The sequence below is a fragment of the Ursus americanus genome, chromosome 1 (genome assembly GCF_024610735.1).
Source record: "Ursus americanus isolate L20-20 chromosome 1, mUrsAme1.1.p, whole genome shotgun sequence".
NCBI lineage: Eukaryota > Metazoa > Chordata > Mammalia > Carnivora > Ursidae > Ursus > Ursus americanus.
The window spans coordinates 78,674,027-78,694,301 of NC_142127.1; the positions used below are offsets into that span (position 1 = coordinate 78,674,027).

Below are 20,275 nucleotides of genomic sequence, written 5' to 3' on the forward strand. Positions count from 1 at the left end.
TAGGGGCCTGGAAAGGCTCAGAGCTTGGTAACTGGAAACTTCAGTGGACAGAGCAGAAGTTGGACCATGGGTTTTCCTGGGGAGAGCTGACCCTGGCTCTTCTTGACCGCTCTGGGAGCCTGGGAAAGGAGATGATCTTAGTCTAGGGCCTGCCCTCCCCGTGACAGTGCCCCCTTTTGGAATTGTGGGCATCCTGCAGAGGAGGTGGCCCGGCTGCAGTTCTCAGGGCTGATCAGCCACAGCCCCTGGCTTGTCTCCTCACCAACGTTGCCCCAAAGCAGTGGCTCCCACACGTGCTCCGGGTTGGGTCCCCCACCTGGCTTGGACCAGGACAGCCTCACTGTCCTCAGTTCATGTCCTGGGGCCCTAGGTGAGCTTTGTTTTGACAGAATTGGCTCTGCTAAACAAAGCTTAGGGGAACACGGTCTCAGACCGTCCATGCGTGATGAGAGGATGTTGTCATTAGCCTAGAGAAGAGGATGGTCCCTCCACCTGCAGCTTTCAGCGACCTGGGAGCTGTCAGTCAGCTGGGGCTTTCTGCATCTGGACTTTCAAGCATTACAACAAGAACCTCTTTTTTTTTTTTAAGATTTTATTAATTTATTTGAGAGAGACAGAGAGAGAGAGAGCATGAGCATGGGGAGGGGCAGAGGGAGAGGGAGAAGCAGACTCCCCGCTGAGCAGGGAGCGTGACATGGGGCTCAATCCCAGGACCCCGGGATCATGACCTGAGCTGAAGACAGACCCTTAACCACCTGAGCCACCCAGGTGCCCCTACAACAAGAACTTCTAAGACAATGGGCAAAGCAGCCTAAAAGTCACTTCTCTTCCCTCTAGCCAAGTCCATTCAGAGCCTAATTCTTTCCTGAGTCCACAGCCTCCAGTCCCAGGATAGAAGGCAGAATCTAGCAATTGCCACTTTCATTTGCTCCCTCTTTTCTATGTTTCTGGGACCCTAACCATCTTCCAAATGAATCAAAACTTTGGTCTGAGAATGGAGCTCCTCTGGGTTGTAATGTCTAGTGAGTCAACTGTGAGACTGCCTTCTGGATGGATGTGAGGGGCAGAGAGGAGAAGGGGAAGGAAAGGGAAGAAGGGGGGGAAGGAAAGGGAAGAAGGGGAGGGGTGGGGAGGTGGTCCCACAGAAGAAGGGCTGAGTGGCCTGTCTCCCCTGCAGCTGTTTGAAGGGAACATGCACTATGACACCCCTGACATCCGAAGATTCGACCCCGTTCCGGCACAGTACGTGCGGGTGTACCCTGAGAGGTGGTCTCCAGCAGGGATTGGGATGCGGCTGGAGGTGCTGGGCTGTGACTGGACAGGTAAGGCCTGCTTTCCCACTCCAGGTCTCGCTCACTTGGTCATGTGACCCTGGCTTCCCGGGATGCCCTGGGAGGAGGTCAGACCATGATGTCGTGGATGGGCAGAGAGGGCAGCCCTCCCCGGTGAAGCTCTGTCAGCTCGAAACCCTACCCACCCCAGGCCCTGCCATGATCTCCTGCCTGAAACCATGGGCACTGCAGCCTCAGGACTGGGGACAATTTTTCAAGGGATGTGCTTTGTCTTTTTTAAAGGATCATTTCAGTTCCCCAACCCCAGTCTCTCAAAAACAAATCATAACCACACACCACCCACCCAAATTCAATTAGACCCTGACTCTTCAGGCCAGAAGGCTGTGGCTGTTGATTTAGGGAAGAAAAAACCCCCTCATGATAATAAAGTAATCGGTTTATGTCTGAATCTGGCCTCCAGATGTCAATGGCTAAGAGACTTCATTTTCATTTCGAAGCCACATCTGTAAAAGGCATTTATTTGCTCAGGAGGGACCCTGTTGTAGGGAAGCTGACGGGAGTAGGACTTCTTCCCCACACGCAGCAGGAGTCTTGCTCCTTCCTCCCCTCCCACCTCACCCCGCCACCCTCGGCGGCCCAAGCCCAGGGAAGATCTCTCACTCCCCTTAATGCAGATAAGGCCCACTGCGCATGCCCACCCTCCCTGCTTCCGGGATGCACCCTTTTCTTCTGAGTCAGGCCCCAGCCTTCCTCTGGGCACCTCCTTGGGCAGAGCTGGCGTGAGATCTCACCTGGAGCTGGCTCACTGCCCTCCGAAAGGAGCTCAAGGGAGCCACCTGAACCCAGGCCGAGCTGCCCTGCCTCTGTCCACCAGGCCCCCAGGTCTCTCCATTTTCCTGTCTGTGCCGTGTGGGTGTCGGAAAGGATAATAAGGGCAAGTCGGAGAAGTGCTTCTGGCGCCCGGGGGGAGCATGCTGCCTGTGTGCTGGCCCCGAAGGCACGGAGGAGGAGCCCCGTGGAGGCACGCAGGCTGGATCGGGCCCAAATTAGCCTCTCACACCTTTGGATTGAAGGCGACCCCAGCGAATACATTTTAGTGGGAAGACACTCGACTCCCCATCAGGTAGGGGAAAGGCCAAGTTTCCCTGCAGCCCGCTGAATGTAAGACACCTGTTTGCTTGCAGGTGCGGAAAACTGCCCCTCCAGCAGTGAGACAAGCTGGCTTCATTCATGGCCTCTTCGAAATCAAAGGGTTAGAGCTGCAGGGGACCCAGGAACTTCTAGGCCAGTGGCTTTCAAACATTTTTGACCATGATCCACAGTTTAAAATAAATTTATATCACAATTCACTTGGCTTGCAAGCACACACTCCCATGGTGCGTGCATACGGGTTATGGGGTATTTAGTGCCTGACCCTGGGGACAGATCGCCACGTACAAGCCCTGCCTCTGCTGATTGCTGGCTGCGTGACCTCAGACAAGTTCCTTAGCCTCTCAGCATCTTGGTTATCTCAGCTGAAAAATGGGGGTGATAATAGCATATCTATACCCCCTAGGGTTGTTATGAGGATTCAGTGAAATAATGGATATAAAGTACTTAGACCGCTGCCTGGCACCTAATAAACCTGTAATAATAAGTAAACACAACTGGAACAAAAGATCCCCAGATCAGTGCTCATTTTCCCCATGTGAGCGCACTCTGACAATATTATAGTCCAAATTCGAAAATGCTGGTCATGACCCATCACACTGATTCCACAACCTACTAGCGAGTGTGGCAAACACTTTGGAAAAAAAAAAAATCACAGATCTAGGCCAACATCTCTATCACAGATGGGGAAACTGAGTCCCAGAGAGAGGAAGCTACTTGTCAGAGGTCGCTTAGCAGGCTGGGGGACCGACTCCTACTTCCCTCCTCGGCCCTGCCCCTCTGTGCCGTGCCTCTCCCAGGCTGGCCCTGCTTTATGTGACCAGCTGGACGGTTGCTAATGTCCTTTTCCTCTTATTGCTCCCCTGCCCCAACCTGGCCCAAATTACCCTGGCGATGGTCAGCAACAGGTTTCTCATTTCAAAGTCCTGCCTGGCCATTCCTTGGAAGATCAGAGTTGGGGCTTCTTAGCCTCCGCCCAGCCTCCTTTCCTTTGAAGTTGCTGACATCTGGTTTCAATCGCAAGGGGAGCATTGCAATTTGATGGGCAGTTACCCCTGAGCTCCCAGTAAAGCGCAGCGGACACGGCCTGCCTTCTTACTATCCTTCACACTACCGGTCCTCTCCTTGCCTCCTCAGCCCCCTGTGCCCCTGGATTTAATGTGATCTTTACCAGTCAGCTACCTAACCTCCCCACAAACTGCTCTTGTAGGCCACGTGGCTTTTTTGCTTTTCAAATTCCCATTCCTTTCTGCGACGCATCCCTGGTTCACTCCGTTCCGACCCCAAAAGGAGAGCAGGAAAAATAATAGGGCTAGCCCGAGTCACGGCAGCTCAATAATTTGACAGGGCTGGTTCACCTGTTAGTTTGTTTGCGTTCCAAATGATTACTTCTTGCTTTGCTGCCCATAGTTTGCTTTACAATTGAGTTTGAGATTCGATGACACAGTGACAAATTTGAACTTACAAATTAGGACGCTTCGAGGTTATTTGCTATTTACTGTGAGCAAGAGGTAGACACGGCAAAGGGAAGTATGAAAGGTTATGTGTGTCGTATTTAATAGCAGAAAGATGGGAAATCGACCGTGAAAAAGCTATTCAGCGTATTTAGCAATTTCCTTCAGCTCCTGGCTTTATTAAATGGTATCCTGAAGTGTGCCTGACAAAGGCGTCTAATCACGTACAATAGCGCAAAGGAGCATGTGTAGAAATGGGAGGAACAATGCACGAGCTTATTCGGCGAGTCGCTCGTGGGAGGGCAACCTGGGATGAAGACCCCACCGCACGAGACACGGACTTGAAGCCAGTTACCGGAACCCCTCCTCGCCCCACCCAGGGCCTGACTCATCGTTTCATTCATTTCATAAATAGTTGCTGAATGAATGACTGGCGTGAGCAAATAGACAAGAGAATGGATGGGTGAGTGCATCACCTGGAGCCTAGGTCGGAACGGACTGCCTGCAGCCAGGTTTGGCCCTGCCAAGTTTTGCCACACGCTCCTTGTTACAATACTCTGAATAAGTTGCCAACGTTGACAAGTCTAGAGATCTTCCATGGGAATGGAATTGGCTTCATGTTAGAAAAAAAATATTTTTTTGCAAGTTCTGGCCACATTGGGCCACCTCCCCTCAGGCCTTCAGTGTGCTGGGCCAGTCTTGGTGGCCTCCCTTGAGTCAGGCCTGCAAGATGTCCTCTGCCCCCTTCTATCCCGCACTTAACTCTCCCCAGCCCCCAGCCGGCCATCTGGCTTCCAGTAGCTCCTTACATCCAGGAAGCATTTGAATTTGCCACACCCTGACCTAAAGGCACGGCCTCAATTACTTCCACCAAGTGGAGTCTGAGTCCTTTGAGTCCGTATTCCTTTGGGTCCGGTTTTGTGCAAACAGGAACGACAATGGCTGGGGTCACACCTCCCCAGCTGTCTGGCTTCACTCATGACTTTGGCTGTTGTGCTTCTGATTATCTTGTGAGAGGTGGGCCCCCTCGGTCAGTTAGCTTTGGTTCAAAAAAGTTCTGAGTCAGAGAAGGCTGAAAAGAGAAGTCTCTTCCACGTAAGAGCAGGGTGAGCTGGCCAGGAAGGCACGTCAGCAGCCGCCCGAGGGGCAGTGCACAGGAAGCTCGCGTCACTAAGCACTGAGACTGTTTCCAACCGTTTGGGATGGGCACCACTTAGTGTGTGTGTGTGTGTGTGTGTGTGCACGCACACGCGTGTTGATCACCCACTCTTCTGTCTTAAACAGAACACCCAGGGCACGGGTTAGCCTGCCTCGGGGTCAGCTCCGCCCACGTCCATCACGGTCCCACCTGGCCTTTTGTGCTGGCCACAAGGCCTCTGCTATGGACTTTGCAGCAGGGACGTGGGTTTGTGTCCCTGCCTCTATTGTGGCTGTTCTGCAGCTTGGGACTATTCTCGTTCAACTCAGGCAATGCTCCTGACTTCATTGACAGACACAGAGGTGACTCCAAGTGTGTGTGTGTGTGTGTGTGTGTGTCCATCTTCATTCATTATCTTTTCTTCCTCCTTTAAAAGCCCACACTTAGAAAGGAAACTGAGTTAGGGGTGTCTTCCTCCTGCTGGGTTTCAATGAAGACTGCTGCGTGCAGCATTCACTCCCCCTTTCTTTGCCTTTACGCAGACTCAAAGCCCACCGTAGAGACCCTGGGACCCACTGTGAAGAGCGAAGAGACCACCACCCCATATCCCATCGATGAGGAAGCCACGGAGTGTGGGGAGAACTGCAGCTTTGAGGATGGTGAGAGGGGGTCTCAGTCATAGCTCATCTGGGATGGCACGGTGCCAGCAGTCAGACGCAGCTGGCCTGTGGCTGGGGCAGGGACCTGGACGTCCCCTGGTCAGAGGTCAGGGAGGTGCGGGTAGTCAGGGGCTTGGGGCAGTGGCCATTTACAACCAATCTAGAAACATTCAGATACTGGAACAACCAACCAGGATAGCCTACAGGCATGGACCTACTGGTCATCAGCTGAGACAAGGCTCTATCCAGAGAGAAGGCTCCCTTTCTAGCCTTTCCCTGGAACATTAGAATCCTCAGCCTTTTTGTACTGACCTGTCTCCACCGTAGAGTCAGGTGAAGATCTGGCGGTCATCAGGGCGACGTGGCCCGTGGAGCAGGGCAGTCAGGTTAACTCAGCAGTTAACCATTCCGTGACCACGTTTCCCTGTGTCTTCACCCACTGCTGATTGAGAAAGTGTAATAATCATGCTCCCGAAAATGGCGCATCCCATCCTCCATGGGAGTGAGCACAGGTCAGTGACAAAGGCAGGGATGTGCAAAGGCCCTTCAGCCCTTCCTTCAGATCCCAAGGCCTCCTCATTCCAGATCAGCCTCTTCACGTGGGAGCTCTGGATCACCTTCCATCTTCTGAACGCATCCATGTGAGATAAAAACAATAATTGGCAGAGCCCAAAAGTACGTCACCTTACCAAGTATGAGGACATTCCTAACAAACCACAAATTTTGGAACACCTGGCATTTTTGGCTAGAATTTAAGGCTCGACAGCCTCCACTTACAGTAAATTACTGATCCTTATTAAACGTTCATTAGACAAAATGAGGGAAGATTGGTGGAGAGGCTTGGGGAGACTTGGAGAGACTTGGTGGAGACACAGCGTCGCGCAGACTCAGTAGGTAGATGGCGCAGTCTGTTGGGGCCCCGTGCGCGTGTGCACCGACCCCACTCCGCTGATGGACTGGCCGGCTCCAGAAAATGGCTACAGAGAAGAATGGGAGGGAAGCCAAAAATAAATGCTGAAGTTGTGCGACTGAAAAATGATAATTTAATGCATATGCTTTTAGGAATGTGCTTTTGTATATTGTGTGGGCGGGGGGACACTATTGGTCAGGGTTAGTTGAATACAGGATTCTGACATTTTAATGAACTTGTTTTTGTTTTATGAAGAGGAGAAGGAGACTTGGAGGTTCTTCCAAGACACGTTGAAGATAGTTTGCAAGCTCACGGTGGAATGCATAGGGAGTTAATATACGGTATTGGATCAGCGGAGTTAGCTTGGTGGAGGGCAGGAGGAGGGGGTTCTAGCTAAATGGCAATCCAGAGAAAAATTTAAGAGTTCTTCTGTAAACTTTCAGAAGTATAATGTAATTTTCCCGTTTATAGTGGTTTGTTTCATTTGAGGTTTCTTTGGTGGTTCCTCCCTTTTTTTTTTTTTTTTTTTTGCAAAAGGTTTCTTTGTGGAATTAGGTTCCTGAGATAGAGTATGCGTGTAAACATGAGAGAGGAATTATGGTATATTGAATTACTCCATATTTTTTAACGGAAAAATAGAAATTCAGAAATTGTCGGGAGAAGGGGGGTGAGGGCTAAGGGCTGACTTTTCCAAGCCACAGGTTGATGCTTCTGTAATAGATTCCATGTGTTTCTTCTCGACTCAAGCTGACTTTGGCCAAGGGAGGGCAAACATGAAATACTCTCTCTTGGGAAGGGGAGGCACAACCAGGGCCTGGTGGCAGTCTGCCTCCGTGGCTGGCAGTGCCCTTCCCCTCACCTCCCTGGTGTGAGCAATTAGTTTCCACCAGTCTGTTGTTCCCTTTAGACTTCCTAACCTGCATTCTAGGCCTTCCCCACGGAAATTCCTCTCTGGGAACCCTGAGAAGGGAAGTGAGAAGGCCAAAGACCCCACTTCCTCCCTGCTACTAGCATTAGCCAGCACTTTTCCGCTGTCTCCGCGGCCACTGCCGGCAAGCATCCAAATTTGGATTCCCGTTTCCTCTTTCCCCCACCTCCACACCGGCCCCCACTTAATCACATATTTGGCACCAGCTCAGACAGGATTTTTAGAGCTGAGTGGAGCCTCCAAACTCTTTGGGTCCAGTCTTCCAGCTTAGACAGGTGGGCAACCAAGGCGACGGGACGAGCCGTTGTGCGGTCACTGCTGACATGTCCGTGAGGAAGGCGTTCTCTGCTGCCCCTGGGCTCTCGGCCCGCAGGCACAAGGTGCCATGCGATGTGATTTTTTCTCCTGGTCAGCGCTGAGCTAGGCGGCCGGCGGCTCTGGCCCCTCGTTCTGCCCTACCCATGCCAGGCGCCCACCTGGCAGTGCCGCCCCACGGGGATGCCGAGCTGACCGTGTCCTGGAAAAAAAGACCCATTACAGGGGGTGAAGGGGGAACAAACAAGCCTTCCTTGTTTCAGAGCTCACTCCCCCCTCCCTGGCCAGCACCTCCCCGGCACGTCAGCCTCTCGGGATGCTAATGGGCTGCCCCATCACTTGTGAGAGCCAGGTTGGCAGGAGCCAGCCTTCCACGGAGGCACTGGGGAGACATTCTTCTCTGGTACTTAGGGAACAGCAATTTTCACATTTGTCTGCTCTCTGAGGTGGACAGAAGAGTGTGATTAGAGCCTGAAGCCATTTGGTGTCCTCATTTATAATTGCTTACTATGGGAACCACTGGCAGACTTGGCTTTCATGCCTGGGAAGGATGAGACCAAAGGCTGACCCGAAAGCCAACGATCGCCAAGATGAGTTAAATGAATAAGCAAAGGGAGCCACTTCTTTCTCTGCCCTTCACTTAGGCCTTGCCAGAGCTTTCAATAGCACCGCTGTGGCTGTTGTCCGAACCCAGTTCATTTGCCTTCTTTGGGTTCTTTTTTCCCCCGTTCAGACAAAGATCTGCAGCTCCCTTCAGGATTCAACTGCAACTTTGATTTCCCCGAGGAGCCGTGTGGTTGGATGTATGACCATGCCAAGTGGGTCAGGAGCACCTGGACCAGCAGCTCCAGCCCCAACGACCGGACGTTTCCAGGTAAGGCAGCGGCAGATTGAGAGAGGAAAGAGTTAAGGCTAGCCTGCTGCTCGTTTCCCAGCCCCAGATTCCTTGACAAGCGTCATAACTTCCCACCACAGAGCCATCCTCTGCTCTGTGCCCACAAACCACCACGGTCTTTGCTCACAGCGTCACCCTACAGAATAGCTGGTTCGTGGTTCCTAGCCCTGTCTTGTGATTAACAGTGCAGTCCGGAAGCTAGGAGGCAACAAGAGAGGCCAAGAGGAGAGAAAGAAAAGGAAGAAAGGAAGAGCAGTTGCAAGGTTTCAGGAGATGGGATGAGCCAGTGTCCCCTTGTCACCATAGCTAGCACTCCCGGCCGACATCACGGAGTCTCTTGTCAACTCCAGGCTGGCTCTTGTTCCTAAAATGCCTCCTTAGGAAACCACTGGCCTCCAGCCCGACTGATACTTCTCTGAGAGTATCATCACGTCGGTAGCAAACCAAGCTGAGGGTCCAAAATGCTACCGTGCCCCTGGGATCTAGCAGAGCCGCCTGGCACTCGGCTCCTGGAAGAGTGTTGCTGGAGAACAGTCCTTGACATAGAGTTCAGCTGCCCTTTCTGAGTGCCAGGTGTGGGCAGCCTCTCCAGGCACTGCTGATGGAGAGGGCTTGCCTGGAGCCCTCCTCAACCTGTGGCAGGAGGCAAGAGGCATGTCCTCTGTCCACCGTAGCGTGCGTTTACTGCGGGATTCTGGTCAGCGATTAACCGCCAGGTCTCTGGGGATGGGGAAAAAGAGAAACCCTGCCTTGTAATGTTGGCCACTTTCAGTGGCGTCAGTACTCCCCCTGTGGTTAAGCTACCGACACAACAGGACCAGAGGCAGAGGTGGGAAGTACAAACAGCATTAGATCGTTTTCTGCCACTGGAGAGCTCGGGTAGATATGAGTGACCTCAGGAGCATAGAGACTGGCAAGGTGTGTTCAAATACTGAGCAGGTGTTGAGTTTTGAGAATTTATGACCTTTCATTTCTAATGTAACTTATTTAATGGTAACTTCATGTCATTTAATTTTTAATAATGACTGGGCTTAACAACTGCCTCGCAAAATTCCAGAAAATGTAACCGCTGGCTCTCGCAAGCCAGCACACATTGGCTCTGGCACACTGTGCAATAGGTTTTCACTTTTCTGCACCCCTGGCCTGGACCTCAGAGCCCCATAAGCATCTGAGAGCAACGGTGTCCGTTCTGGAAATTAGTAGATCAAATGTTGCCTGACTAGAGAATAATAGGGGAATGAGGGCCCCCCCTTCTGCAGGGTTCCCCAGAGCTGCTCTGCTGCCCCTCAACCCCAGGGGCTGGCGGTGTCCCCTGTCCCCAGGGGATGGCCGTGGGACAGATGCCAGGAGAGCTTTGTGGGCCGGCCTCCTGACACAGCCCGCACTTGCTTTCCTGGCGGGTCACAGCGTCTGCTCTGGAGAAAAACATTTTCATATTTCAAGTGTTTATCTCTTCAGCATTTGAGTGCTCGGAGAGATTAATATCTGAAGATCACCGTGGCCTCGGGCTACAGGAGAGAACACTTACCCTCGTCCCAGCCTTAATCACCCTCCCCCTCTTGTTCACTGCAATAATGTTTAATTAATATAATGAGCCTCCTGCACGTTGGAAAAAAAAATACTTATTTTTATAACCCAGCCTGGATTTTTCATTTCATTTCCTCTCCTTTGAGACCTGGCCCAATTAATTGGTTGTTTTTCCCAACCTCCACTTTGTATCCGAACATAAGGAAGGTTTATGGGGGATGCGCCAGCGTGTGTAGGCCTAGTGTGTACTTGTGGGTTATGTGTGCGTGGATGTGTCAGTACGTGTGTTTCTTTCTCCAGGTGTTTGTGGGTTTTGCGTGGGTGTGCAAATGTCATGCGTTCTATGTGTAGGTGTTTCTGTGTCTGAATACGTGTGTGCGTGTTTGTATGCATGTTTTGCATGTGAACCTTTGTGTGCGTGTGTGTCTGTGTGTGGTTGAGAGTGTTTGCGCTGTGTGTGCGTGAGTGTCGTGTGCGTGCACGTGCACTGCGTGAGGTGGGTATGAGGGGGTGGCTTGGCAGAGGCGCTCTGAATGAAGGGACATGGGTGACACGGGTTGGGGAGGTTTACTGGCTCTCTTTCAACCACCGTCTTAGGTTCTCCCTAAAAATTCGGCCTTCTCCCTTGCACTCTTCTGCGTAGGTCTGCTCTCGGCGGCCAGCCCTGTCCAGGCTACAGGGCCACCAATTAGCAAGTGACACTTCCTAGAGAGCTGCGGTTACTCTCCATCTGAGCCTGGCCTTGACCTCTGTGCCTGCTCACCTCCGCCTCCTCCTGATGCAGGCCTCGCCCTCACCTGAGTGCCCCTTCCGCCACCCTGGCTACCGGTTGGAAATTCTAGCTCTTGTCCTCATTCCAGTTGATTCATTACACCCTGCGGTTTAGGAGGGCTTTTCAGAGCGAGCTCGCAGAGCAGGCAGAGTTCCAACCGTTGGCTGGATGGATGGGGACAGAAAGAAAACTAGGGCCATAAGAAACTGCTCCATCTAATGTTGTTTCTCCCTGAAGATATTGAGAAGGAAAATAATTATTTTCCTCTTCCAGAAGAATCCCTGAAGTTCGAAAAAGTGGCACTTGTAACCTGTCTCCAGAAAACAAAATCGTACTGTTGTTCTCAGAACCCTTCCGCCTATCCTCAGATGATTTTAAAAAGTCACTTGCTGTATTTGCCACTTTCCTTCTCCTTACAAAGCTCGATATGGGGCTTTAAGCAGGGGAGGATGGAAAGCCCTTTCTGTTCAGGGTGGTCCTTTCTTTAAAAAAAAAAAAAGGGGGGTGCCCGAGGGGAGCAGTTGGGAGACAGGAAACAGCTGTGCCTGATCAGGGGCAGGGCAGACGCTGGACCTTCCCGGTCAAGCCCAAAAGCCCTGTGTCCCCCACACTTCACCACTCCGCAAAGAGGAGACACTCTTTAAGAGAAGTGTGCCATATGTTTTATGCCCCTACTGGAGAGCTGAGCAGAAGTAATTGCACGTAGGAAAGGAGGTGTCTCCTGCGAGCGTGGAAGGCTCGGGATAGCCGAGGGAGGAGGAAGGGACGGCAGAAGAGCCATGTTGAAATATCATACACAGCCTCCTCGCTCAGAAGTGTCTGTGGAAACAACTTACATTCCTTAGATATTTTCTGATTTAGTTCTTTTCTCATGTTTTGTTTTGTCTTTTTTTTTTTTTTTTCCTTTTCCTTTCAAGTCAGCAATTAGTTCTGTTCTTTTGGCCAGTGGTAAGAGTTGCTTAAGGCTGACAAGACACCCACTGGTTTCATGCCACTGTTTTTGTTTTTCGAGATAGTCTTTCAAGCCTCTCAGGATCCCTTCTTTTCGCTCTTTGCTTGTGGCTTAGAAGCCTGGAGTGTGCTCACACCAGCCCCTGGGGACCCTGTCCCGAATTCAGTGACCTCTGCTGGGTGTAGAGGAGCCAGCCCCGCGTCCTCGGAGAAGCCACTTTGCCTTTTCTCCGGAGCTACAACCTCACAGAAAATGTCTTCCCCTGTGGGAGCCGTAGTATTTTCTAGGGAAGGTCTCAAGTGCGATGAACGTAAACCCAGTTTTGAGGATGGTCAGATTCATGTGTTTCAGGGGCAAGGTAAAAGCTCAGACGCTGTGGTGAGTCCGCGTGTCTCCAGCTGCACTGTGTAATGTGGTAGCCACTAGCTATTTTAATTTTAATCACAATGAAACATTTCGGGGCTTGGTGGCACAGAGGTAAACCGTGGCCATCGTCGCGGGATTGTCTTGGTCACACTGGGTAGGCATCTTTTGGCATTGACGTGTGCGTGATCTCTGGGGTCCTTGCTGATGCTGCTTCCACACAGAGGGGACCGAAGGCAGTGTAAACCAAGAAGCAAGGAATTAGGTGGACGTGCCTTCTCTGTGGTCCCTCTGGTGGGAGTGTCCAGTGTCATCGTGTCATTCAACCTCGGGGAGCAACCATAGTAAGGTAAGCAGGTAACACAGCATTAGATAGGGGAGGAACTATTTCATTTGACCAAAAAAAAAGTAAATACTAAGTAATACCAATAATAGCAATAACAGTGGTAGTAATAATAATAGGATTACTATTGTTATCATTATTGTCAGGAATGGGACAAGAAGACTAGAGAAAGAGCGTACCATGGCAGGTCAGTTTCAGAATTCTCAAGCGTGGGGCATCCCTCCATGTGTGTTCTTTTCTACGTTTCCTGACCTCGTGAAGCATGGTTACAGTATTACTTCATGTCAATAACTCCAAATTGTGGAAATGGTATGAAGGAAACAGGCAGGGTGCTGGCTGGCTCAGCTGGTAGAGCGTGCGACTCTTGGTCTCAGAGTTGTGGGTTCAGGCCCCGCGCTGGGCACGGAGCCTACTTAAAATTAAATAAATAAATAATAGAAAATAAAATGAAATTAAAAAAGTAAAGAAAGCCGGCAGTGCCTACTCGCAACAGTACACCATTATGAAAAGACGGAGCTTTGGCTGCCTAGCACTCGTATGTTTATTGGATTGAGAAAACAAAACCTTTACTCTGGATTCAAAAACAAGCTCAAGACGAAGAAAACAGTGTTCCGAAATATTCGAATTTTGTTAATGGTTGCTATTCCGTCAGATATGTCAGTGGTAAAGTTATTAACGTATTGGGGGGGGCTGTTTGGATGCAGATTGGGCCACTTATAAACTCCACGAGAGGAGAGGACCAGAACTGTGATTCACTGGGTGACATGCGCACAGGATTAAGAAAGAGAGAGAGAGAGAGAGAGTGTGTGTGTGTGTGTGTGTGTGTGTGTGTTGGGGGTGGGGGAACGTAGATGGTTGCAAAGAAATTACAAAAAAGAATTGATGGGTGAACTTGCTCATGATGGGCTTGATATTTGACAGGGAGCTAGTAGTCACTGTGGATGAAAAAGCAGCTCTCTCTGAACTCAACAGACCTCCCCCGTAGGTGGGACCAACACAGCAAAGGATCAAGACTCTGCCCTGGCATTAGCTTGAGTCGCCCTCGGAAACAGGGTGATGTGGCGAGGCGCAGCCCCTGCTCTGACACAGGCAAGACCTTCTCAGGCTCAGACTGAGGGAGACGATTACAGACCAGGAGCAAGTTGGCTAAGAGAAAGCCAATATTCAAAGAATACCTTCCATTGGAGAAGGAAGCAGAGAGGCTCTTCTTTAAGGAAAATAGGAAGCAAAATATCTCTGACTTTATAGAAAAGACAGCAATGAAGAGAAGCTAGTATTCCTTTTTTAAAAAATTTTTAATTTAAATTCAATTTAATTAACACAGTATATTATTAGTTTCCGAGGTAGAAGTCAGTGATTCATCAGTTGCAAACAACACCCAGTGCTCATTCCACCGTGTGCCCTCCTTCATGCCCATCGCCCGGGTACCCCATCCCCCACCTCCCCTCCAGCAACCCTCAGTTTGTTCCCTGTAGTTAAGAGTCTCTTCTGGTTTGCCTCCCTCTCTGCTTTCCTCTTATTTTATTTTTTCTTCCCCTCCCCTATGTTCATCTGTTTTGTTTCCTTTTTTTCTGAAAGTCACGATCGGCTGAGTTCCCCAGCAATGTGCAGATTGATAATGAAGGGGTAGAATGATGACAAGACTGCCTCAGTTGTAAAACCTTCATGAAAGCTGACATACAAAAATAAAAAAATTTTTAAAAATTTTTTAAAAAGCCAGCTCTAGGAAGACTTCTGCAAAGACCAGACCTGAAACCTCAAATGTCCACAAAATGGTCAGTTGTAAACCTTGAGAACATCCTGCAGAGTTCATCCAAAGTCAGTGTTTCCCTTAACCGGTTGTTAATTTGAGGGCCTTAGCAGAGATAGACTGACCTTGGGAGGCCAGCTGAGGGGCTGACTCATGTTTTAAGCATGACCTATACAAAGAGATTACATCTCCTGCAGCACTAAGTATTCTTTCAGATGGTAGTTTTAGCAGGAGGGCAAGATGCTAGCCAGGAGATATGTGTGTCGGACAGATGGTGCGTTTGGCTTTGCGATAGCGAGGACGATCAGACTGGTGATTTACTTCAGGGTTTGGGAAGGTGTGGACACGACCGATTCCGTGGCTGTTAGGCCAACCACAGTCACGTGTTCACACGCGCTCATGCAGCCGAAGCCAGGTGTGGCCATAAATCGCCAGGTGAAATATCAGATCCTTTCTAGAGACAGCAGCAGGTTAAAATGCCCGAACCACCCTGTCCTCTGCACGTCCTCGCTGCCCTTTCGAACTCCTGTTGTTTGTTCCCATGGGATTATTTTCCCTGTGTCACGGGCAACAACAGATGTTTTGAGTCAAGAACCTAGCAGAATGCCTCCCAAATATGTCAGGTCCGGGAGGAGAGGGATTGTATCTCTGGGACATTATTTCTTCATTCTCTTTCAGCAACTGAACGTTATTTCCTTTCTATTGTCTTTTGGTTGGAAGCTCTCCATGGCCGGCATCACTGCCATCAGCTGCAAGAACAGGAAGACAGTGTCCAGCAGGCAGAGCTGGTTCTTAGCTGGTCAGTTGTCATGTCTGGGGACCTCTTAACAACCCAAAGGGCTTTTCCTTGAAGTCCAGCTCAGTGGCTAATGGGGCCCACCTGCGCCATGCCAGCCCTTTGCTCTGTCAAGTAATCGACAGCCACCACATGCTTACAACTTCCTCTGGGTCTGGCAGTGGTGGGCCATAAATTAGAATGTTCTACAAGAACGGACTTCGCTCACAGCACACTTTTGGGTGCCGTGGCTTCGAAGAACTGAAGCGCTCAGCTTAGAGGAGCATTAGTATAGACCTACCACCATAACAAAAGCCCCCCAAAGTGGACATTTAAAGAGGCAAGGGTTGAGTTTCCCAAGAAAGTGAAGACTCAGGGTCTGGATTCTTCACGAGTGAAAATGTTTCCAAGTCAGAGGACAGAAATTGGCTGTGCTCCATCAAGGATAGGAGGAGGACATGTGTCTAAATGACAGCAGGAAAACTTAAAACTGAGTTTAAGAAGTTCCTGACAGTTAGGGTTGTGACCCAGAAAACACATTGCCGATGTGGCCTATGGAAACTCCTTCTCTGGAGAATTTAAAGCAGAGCGTGGACAGCTGTTCTGGGGATGTTTTCAGCGTGGTTCCTCTGGGCAGCCGGGCTGACCTGGTCTAAACTGTCTCCTGAGGTCCCACTCTCATTCCAGAATCATATCGTATTTTATTTCACCTACCATAGAGTGACAGGAAGGACATGTGGTAAACAGTGCATTGTGCACAAGTGGGGGCCGGCTGATTGCTGGGGGCAGGGATGGATCAGGGAACTGAATGACCCCAGAGAGCGTCTTCACTGCCCTCCGGCCAAACCATATTTCCTTGTGAGTCTAGGACTGGTCTTCCCAGGTTATTAGTGCTCTTTTGACCCTTTTTGTTTCTTTAAAAAAAAAAAAAAAAGGCAAGCATTGGAGGCAGTGCGTGTAGCAATAGTAGTAGTAGTAATAAAGATCATAGCTTTTATTGAGCGCTTACTGTATCCCTGTATTTCACATGGCCTATTTGAGTTCCTTCTCTTCACAGCCCTCTCCAGTAATGTTCTTATTATACCCATTTTATAGACGGGGAGACTGAGGCTTTAAATGATGGGTGAGCAGTAGACGAGGGTTCCAGCCCCGATGAGCGGCCGTGCTCTGGCGATTCTGCTCACTTGTGTGGTGCTTCACTCTCTAGCAGCCATCTCGGACACATGCCTCCAGTTCTCTGAGCCTCCGTTTCCTCTCTGGTAAAAATGGAGAAAGCAATACTTGTTTCACGGACCTGGATTTCCCAGGGAAGATCCCATCAGAAAAGGCAGACGGCACTTCCTGCGCCATAGCTGGCACACAGTAGGTGCTCAGCGAACACCAGTTCTCTCGCCCCTGCCTTTCCTGCCCCCTCCCCTGGGCCCGGCCTGGTCCAAGCCATTCCTTCGTGTTGTCCTGGTTCTAATCAGGGCCTTCTCAGTGACAGGTGGGGACGTTTTGCAGCTCAGAGTCCCTCTGACTGATGTCTACTGCTAATTCCTTAAATTTACATATCATCTTTCTTCCCTCGAGCTCATAGCACTTAACAGACAAGTGGGGCACAAATGATTTAACTAAGTGAAATTCAGAGGCCTGCTTGTCTTGAGATTCTGCAAACTATGGATTAGCGTAGATGTCAGCACTGAATTATGATCCTTCAGCCGCTCGTGCTTAGCACGCCACCAGCATTAACTCCCCGGTCTTCCAGTGGTCCTTTAAATCATGCGGAGCGATTATCGTCTTATTGTGGGAGAGAGAGCAGAGGAGGGGGGAGGAGGGGGCTAGCTGGGGTCCGGGGCCGCAGCAGCCCAGGAGACCTCTGGCCTGATGATGCCTGAAGTTTTAGCAACAGGATGGGTAAACAGAACAGACCCAGATAAAACCCCGCCAGCGCGGCTTTCTCCACCTCCACACACATTTGACTTACTAAATTCTAACCATTATGCTATGAATCCCCTGCCGCTTAAGAATGTAAATTCACAAGTGACAGTATTTCTGCCAAGCAATTTTCAAGCAGCAAGTGGGTCTTATTTGTGAAACTGTGAAGGAAGAAGTCTGAATAATAAGTCTGAAATCTGGTTTCCTTTCTATCTAGGTGGAAGCAGTCAGGGCTTGGAAATCACTAGAGCCCGAGAGCGTCTGGTGGGGGGAGGGTTCTCACTGGTGGCTCCGTGGTGCATCCCCAGGTCACTGTTATTATCAGCTCACCTCACCTTCGAAAGGGGTGTTGGCTCAGGAGAGTGGGAGGGAGTTGTGAAGAGATTATCAGAGTCTGAGGGATTGCCAAAGGCTGGCTGATTCCCCCTCTGCTCTCGAGTCTTGTGAGAATATAAAGCCTCATAGCGTTCCTTTATCCCTGTGTTTGTCATTCATTCATCTGTGGGAGCAAAATTTTCTTGAGTAGCGGCATATCTATGTCACCGTCTAGGGGCAGGGAGAAGCAGCAGAGTATTAACCTTTATATGTGTACGCCTGGGACTCTGTCTTAGAACTGGAGCGATGGGAAAGACACACACGAAACAGTTAATTACAGCGCAAGGCAGTGGGTAGTTACCTGCTGAAATGCAGGAGAAATGGCCTCGAGTCTTTTTAAAAACAAGGTAACATCAGTGGTGCAGTCAGTGAATGTTCGAGTTGTGGAGAGAAAAGAGGCATTAGCTAGAATGGGCCTCACCACCCTCTCTACTTTGCATAAGTCGCTGGAATGGGCCAGAATGGGCCTCACCACCCTCTCTACTTTGCATAAGTCGCTGGAACCTTTCTGACGTCTGTGTCTTCATCCTGTACAAATAAGGTTCAGAAGCCATAGCTCTCACAAGCGTTTAGGAAGGATTACACGAAGTAATGCACGTGAATGTGCTTTAGAAGCTGCAGAGCATTCTGCAAATATGACTTATAATTATTATCATGAACGGTGGTAGTGATGGGATCTGATAGGGGAAGCGTAGGTTTGGGAGATCTTGGAGTGTCGGGCTGTGGCACCCGTGTCTCCTCCCTTGGCCGATCACCTCCTTTGAAATCTCTGCTGTGGACAGCTGCCTGGTTATCTGTGCTGACGCTGGCCTTGAAGGGGTCTCCTGTTGTGGGGGTATCAGACATGTAGTTCTGGATGGTTAAGGAGACAAACTGGAATCCCAACTATGCATCAAACTGGTCTGATTTGACTTCAGGGGAGGGTGGCTTCTGGAGCAGTAATCCTAGAGAATCTAACTGGAAGGGCTTAGAGGGGCCAGGAAGGAGGGAGAGAGATGGGAGAAAGAGGGGCCAGTGATGGGAGGACAGTGACACGCTCATTCTTGCTAGAACAACGATGTCAGCAGGAGTAGCAGCAGCCAACCAGTGGTCCAGAGAGTAACCTGTTGATTCAGGGCTCTGGAGTCCTTCCTTGCCTGTTCTCCCCTGGCAAGCCCAGGATGTTCACAGTACCTGGTGAATAAGAAAGCTGGGTGCACATGTGTCACATGAACATGCTTCTGAAGTGTCTCAGTGCTGGCTGTGTGGTGTGAATCACCCCCTGCCACCTTGCAGAAGTGTTCAGCAGAAGATGTTTCAGGGCCAAAAGGAGGCAGTGAGATTTTCTTCTCCAGTGCCACCTGTTTTCTGTACAAGTGGCCAGAATGCTCCTGGGCACATGGGGTTGGCAGGTGCAGGTCCCCATACCCGTGTCTGCAGGGCATGAGGTCTGCAAATGGCAACAAGACCTCCTTCTTCTGCACAGTGTCTGATGTATTTGAAAACTAATCAGCCAAAAGGCCCACCCTCCAAACATTCGGATGGGTGAAACCTTGATTTCCCATCCGGTGTATATTCTCTATTAAACACGTAGCCTTCATTAGTGATGATGACTGTGCCTGTTCTCAGTGGAGCTCTGTTTGCCTGGCTTTCTGACAAAGGCCAGTTCTGGCCTCCCCGTGCTGGACAGGGAAGGAGTAGGGTGTCAGGCCCCCCGGCTTACCCCTCCACAGCCACCATCCCTTCTTCTGCTTGAGGTTGATGCTGGCTTCTGATGGTCACTAGAGTCCAGGTACCACCTAGTAGCACGGGTGGAGACAGATGGTTTGAAATGTCTTCCATTTGGACAGTGCCCAGCCAAGATGACAAAGGCTTGAAGCATAAGCCCCCTGGCTAGAATCATCTTCCAGTCTAGCAGCCACCTCGCCCCCTTATTATTTAGTTCATTAGGCTGCATTGGCCCTTTGGGTTAGCCAGTGGTGAATAAGACGTGGGTCTGGCATCTTCAAATCTCAGGGTGGGGGAGACAGGCACAAGACACCACCAGCCAAGATGTAAGGCCAACCACACCAAGTGCCATCCGTAGACGAGGCACAGAGAAAGCGATACCAAGAAATAGGCAGGAAGGACCAACCTGACATACAGTCTCCAGAAAAGGCTCCAAAAGGAAGCAGCTTTTGAGCCAAGATCTGAAAGAACCTTGAGAAGGAAACAGAGGGCCTGGAGAACAAGGACATGATTAAACAAGACCCCCAAACTCTGGTTCTGGCTTTCTCTGGGGCAGGGGGGCGGGGAAGTGGGGGCACTGCCGCAAACTGGTCTTTTTCCCCAGTGTTGTAATGGGAAACTCTGGGTTTCTTTCCCACAGATGACAGGAATTTCTTGCGGCTGCAGAGCGATGGCCGGAGAGAGGGCCAGTACGCGCGGCTCATCAGCCCTCCCGTGCACCTGCCCCGGAGCCCCGTGTGCATGGAATTCCAGTATCAAGCCACGGGCGGCCACGGGGTGGCGCTGCAGGTGGTGCGCGAAGCCAGCCAGGAGAGCAAGCTCCTCTGGGTCATCCGCGAGGACCAGGGCAATGAGTGGAAGCACGGGCGGATCATCTTGCCCAGCTATGACATGGAGTATCAGGTAGGCTGGTGCCAGGAGGTGGGTGCAGAGATCCAGGGGAATCTTTGTGATCCGTATTTCAGTATTTCAAAGGGCCGTGCCCATTCATCATTAGGGAACGTGGTTAAGCGCTGCTGTTTTCATTGTGTTTCTCACATTGCCATGGCAACTA

At 50.5% G+C, this 20,275-nt stretch overlaps 1 protein-coding gene across 4 annotated transcripts in view; it reads left to right on the top strand.

The window, feature by feature from the left end:
* Positions 1 to 20,275, top strand: part of NRP2 (neuropilin 2) — a 113,429-nt gene that overhangs the window by 60,225 nt on the left and 32,929 nt on the right. For all 4 annotated transcript variants that reach the window (XM_045806560.2, XM_045806561.2, XM_087862951.1 and 1 more), the window contains exons 10-13: positions 1,178 to 1,322; positions 5,576 to 5,692; positions 8,579 to 8,719; positions 19,862 to 20,124. In XM_045806560.2, the coding sequence (XP_045662516.1) occupies positions 1,178 to 1,322; positions 5,576 to 5,692; positions 8,579 to 8,719; positions 19,862 to 20,124 (666 nt within the window). The remainder of the gene's footprint in view (positions 1 to 1,177; positions 1,323 to 5,575; positions 5,693 to 8,578; positions 8,720 to 19,861; positions 20,125 to 20,275) is intronic.